Source organism: Rhagoletis pomonella, unplaced genomic scaffold, assembly GCF_013731165.1.
Source record: "Rhagoletis pomonella isolate Grant_MI unplaced genomic scaffold, Rhpom_1.0 Rhpom_scaffold_05328, whole genome shotgun sequence".
In the NCBI taxonomy this organism is placed as follows: domain Eukaryota; kingdom Metazoa; phylum Arthropoda; class Insecta; order Diptera; family Tephritidae; genus Rhagoletis; species Rhagoletis pomonella.
In genome coordinates, this window is record NW_023463870.1 from 1 (window position 1) to 4,696 (window position 4,696).

The 4,696-nt window shown below is 32.8% G+C and overlaps 1 protein-coding gene across 1 annotated transcript; it reads left to right on the forward strand.

Moving 5' to 3' along the window:
- Positions 1-3,829: 3,829 nt before the first annotated feature.
- On the forward strand, positions 3,830-4,449 carry LOC118755108 (protein ALP1-like). The gene is made up of 2 exons (XM_036489955.1): positions 3,830-3,835; positions 3,907-4,449. Exons 1-2 carry the CDS (start codon positions 3,830-3,832, stop codon positions 4,447-4,449), a joined length of 549 nt encoding a protein of 182 aa, XP_036345848.1.
- Positions 4,450-4,696: the final 247 nt, after the last annotated feature.

The following is a 4,696-nucleotide window of genomic DNA, read 5'->3' on the forward strand; positions in this document are numbered from 1 at the left end:
GAAATGTTTTTAATCTGATAAAAAATATATAATTAGCCATCCTAAAACCATTTTAACCGTTGTTTTACATAAAAAAATGTTAAGCTTAAGATTTTGCGACGGTTAACACGTCTTGTGAATCCTCTTATTATTGTAGTTATTGGTTATTTTTTTAAATATAGTTCATTCTTTAACAAGACCCGTGTAACTCCAAGTTTCCAACTTTGTTCCATATTAAAAAAAAAACAAAATTCTAGCTTTTTTAATTAGATTTCCATTGAATTCTAGTAGAACAAAGTACAAGTTTCAAACGACTAAAAATTACGGTAGATTTTTAGAATTTTTTTGTCATATTTGCTTCCATGTAACAAAATACACAAAATTTATTTCTATATGGATGAAACCCGTAACATCTTCCTACAAAAAAAAAAAAAAAAAATCAACGGTAATTTTTAGCCATTTGAAACTTGCACTTTATTCTAATAGAATTCAATGTGTTAAAAGACTGCATACTCCGAATCTTTCTAGGAAATCCAAAAGCTAGAAATTTTAAATAAAGTTTTTTTAATATTGCACAAAGTCTGAAATTCGGATTAACACGGGTTTTGTTAAAGAATGAACTATATTAAAAAAAAATTACCAAAATTAAATAACAACAAATATAATATGTTAAAACTTATCAAAATATGGTGCGGCTATAATTATTTCAACCATTGTATATACATATGTATGTATTAGACTGTGTCAATTAAAACGAATTGTTTTTTCTTTCGGTCCCATATCAAAGTTTCGTTGTCAGTTACAAAAAAATAATGTGAGCAAAATTTCAGCCCTCTATCTTCAGTTTTCAGTTAGAGCTCGCAAAAATAAGAATTTGCAATGAAAACATTTTTGTACCGCATTCGTTGTACTTGACACAGTCTAATACATATGGGCATTCCCATGGTGGCGCACGTGACAGTCGTACGATTTCAATGTGATACAAAAAAGGAATACCATTTGTTTTCTTTAACTTTTTTGGGCCATTGTATAGCACATAATTAGCTCTATATTTAACCGAAAAATGAAATCAATCGAACTGCTTGGTCCTGAAATATAAGCATTTAAAGAGAGGTTCGTTACGTGACAAAAAATGGAAGTTGATTTCTTCTTTTCTTACAAAATCGCAATACTCTGCGAATTGTAGATGGCTATTTTCATGAAACTATTTTTAATATGATTTGGAGCAATTCTAGTTGTTTTTAGAGTTTTTTGAATTAATGCAAATTGTTTCAGTTCTCTTTTACAACCCCAAGTGTGAAACGTGACGTGACGTGGCGTCACGTGACATAAATTTCCATCGTTATATTTTTGTTAATATTGCTTTTAAATGAATTTTCAACGCAAATAAAACATGTATTTTATGTAGAATATACTTTATACTTTGACTTCAGCGCCAATTCAGGGTCAGTTTATTAGAAATCTATGATTTATTATGTTTGAACCACATACGCCAAATTCGAAACAAATCGGGCCATAAATACGGTTTTTCGAAATATCTCGACCTTGGCACCACCTAGGAAGACCATTTTATGCAAACATGATTATACTTACATAGCCAGTATATATTTTAAAAAGCAGACAAATCGACCCGTAAATACGTTAGATATAAAACTTTTATTTTTTTTGTCGTGGTGGACCTTCCCCTGGAAACACCCATATAATATGTATGTGTAAATATGTTTTAAAAGCCTTATTTTTGAAGTTTTTATGAGTTCCTTTTAGTTTATTTAATGTATTTAATTTATTTATTGAATAAATAAATTAAATAATTAAATATAATAAATAAAATAAATTTTATTGGTCTTTTCACAAAAGAGGTGACGATTGAATGTGCATTTTCCATGCTGAAGCTAATACGAACGGACTCCAGGAATCGTTTAAGTGAGGAAACTTTGGAAAACATATTGCTAGTAAAGCTGAATCCGAACTTCCTCGAAGCTGCTATAGACAATCTGTCACTCTTTCAACACCCGGATGAGGAACAAGATTAATTGTTTATTGCATTTTTTAATTTTTTTAAGTAATTAAATTTAAATACATAAACGTAAAAATCTTGCTTTCTATTTTCGAATTCTTGAAAAACAACATTTTTTCTAGCAGCCATAAAGTAAAATGGAAATACAACAAAGTACCAAAAAGATATAAAAAACCTAAATTTGCTACACAAAAAACCTTGATTTTTCTGCATTTTACAAAAGACAAGTTACTTGTTTTTGTCCTATCACAGGATATACTCATGTCCGCTCCGTTGCTTCTGCTTTCACATTTTTCATCATGCAAACATCAGCAAAATTCATTTGTTGAGAAAGCATCGAGTTTGTACTGAAAAGCAAACGATGGTTTGCTTCTTAGCATGTTACGTGTTGCTGCTGTGGCTATTCGTATTTTTCAAATATGACAGCAGAAGCAACTGACGAGCTGCCAAAGCCGATCAATTGCTTTTACTTTTGTTTTCGTGCTTTTCAATATGCAAGCAAAAGCAAAATTCATTTGCTGATAAGTATCGAGTTCGAGCCGGAAAGCGAATGATAGTTTGCTTCTCACCTCTTATCGTGCTGCTAAACAAACGATCGTTTGCCTCTCAGCTCTTCTCGTGCTACTGGTGTGGCTATTCGTTTTTGTTGAAGACAAGGGAAAAGCAAGAATATTGCCTTTGAAGCAAGACAACTTCAGAAGCACAGCATCAGCATATTTTCGTTGCTTTTGCTAATATTGCTTAAGCATTTCAAACCCTGGGAAAAACATCAAAAACGCTACGAAAACTTTTTTCTGAAATTCGATTACAAATACAACGATGGCGGATTGCGTGATCTGTAGCAGTGTTGCCGCGAATTATTTTTAGTGGTAGCCAAATTCCTTTAAAAAAAGGGCTAAAAAAAGTCGTTGTGGCTAAAATTGGTAGCTAAAATTTTTTACTTACAAATACATATATAAGCATATATGCAAACATTTTCACACACACTGCTTTGGCTCATATAGTGGAAGAAATTTCCGCCAAAATACTTTTTGCGTACGAGCTATTTAATAATTACAGCAGTACAGCAACTCTGTTGCCTGTTTGACACTTTGTTGCTGATACTCAGCTGATGTTTTGCAGAGCAGTTGCACAGGTTAATTTCACAAAGGACCATTCGAATTAAAAATGGAAATACCTTTAATAATAGACGAGATTGAGAAAAGTGGAGACAATTTTTTATTAAATATTGCAAGGAGAAGAAGAATCACAATCGCAAAGAGGAATCTTCTGTTAAAAGAAATCCTAAGAAGGAGACGAGTTACAAAAATCCAAAATTTTTTTAACACAATTGAGCTATATGATGGCGACGTATTCTTCTCCCACTTCCGCATGACCCGTAACACATTTGCTGTAAGTATAATAATTAAAAAAGCTTTTGGTTTCTGTTATAATCAATGTTTTTAATTTGCTTAGAAACTAATGAATGCTCTACAGCCTTTCTGGTCAATGTTGGACACGCATTATACATTGAAACAGTCCCTGTACCTATTTTTGTGGAAGCTGAGCAACAGCCGAATTACATATCGATAGCTCTCAGATCGATTCAACGTAGGAAAGGGGACAGCTGACAAACTTTTTTTCAAAACCATTGAAGAAGTATGCTGCCTTAGAAATGAAATTTGTTGGCTTACGGTTGCCAAACAGCAGGACGTTATGGAATGATTTCAGGCGAAAAGACCAAACTCGATCCCCTTTGTTGTTGGATGTGTGGATGGAATCCACTTCATAATAAATACCCCGAATAACGACGCAATCAGCTAATACGATCGCAAGGGACACTTTTCAATAATAATGCAGGTAGAAGAATTTATACAGTCTGGTCTGGTTTAGTGCATATGTAAATCTTTTAACTTATTTTGTCGCTTTAGGCTATATGCGATAGCAATCTTCGATTTTTGGATATCTTTATTGGCTATCCTGGAAGTTGCCACGACGCCAACGTTTGGAAAAATAGCCCAATTTATCAAAAGATCTCGTCGGGCGAAGTTCAGCTTGCTAGCGGGGCCATAATATTAGCAGACTCCCCTTATCCGCTAACAAAATATTTAATGGTCCCATATAGGGATAATGGGCATCTTTCTACGGAAGAGAAACGATTTAACTACTACCTTAGTTCCACACGAGTATTAATAGAGCAGGCTTTCGGCGTTTTGAGACAAAAATTTAGAATATTAAATCACAGCGATGTATCATCTATAAAGGATGCTTCAAAAATTGTAATGGCCTGTACTATACTACACAAATTTATAATAGAGCATGACGGCGATCTAAGTTCAATGGATTCTTTGGAAAACAATTTAGAACAAAATATATCTGACAATGCTGGCGCAATAGAAGTTATCGAAAACATTAACGAGAATAGGGAAGGAATTATAAGAAGAAACGAAATAAAAATGTTATTTTCATCGTAAAGTTTTCGTTTATTAATTAATAAAAAAAGATTAACAAAACAAATGCTTATAGCATAAACATTAATTGATTTGAGATCATAAGTTTGAGTTCAGTAGTAAGTGTTATATTATTATTATTTTATAATAAAGCATGTTTATGATCGCTTCTCTAAAATTTCCCTTAACGCATTTAGGACGCCAATTTTTTCCTTTCCTATTTCTAACCTCGCTCTCTCCAGCTGTATTAGTTCCTCATGGCGTTTTTGCT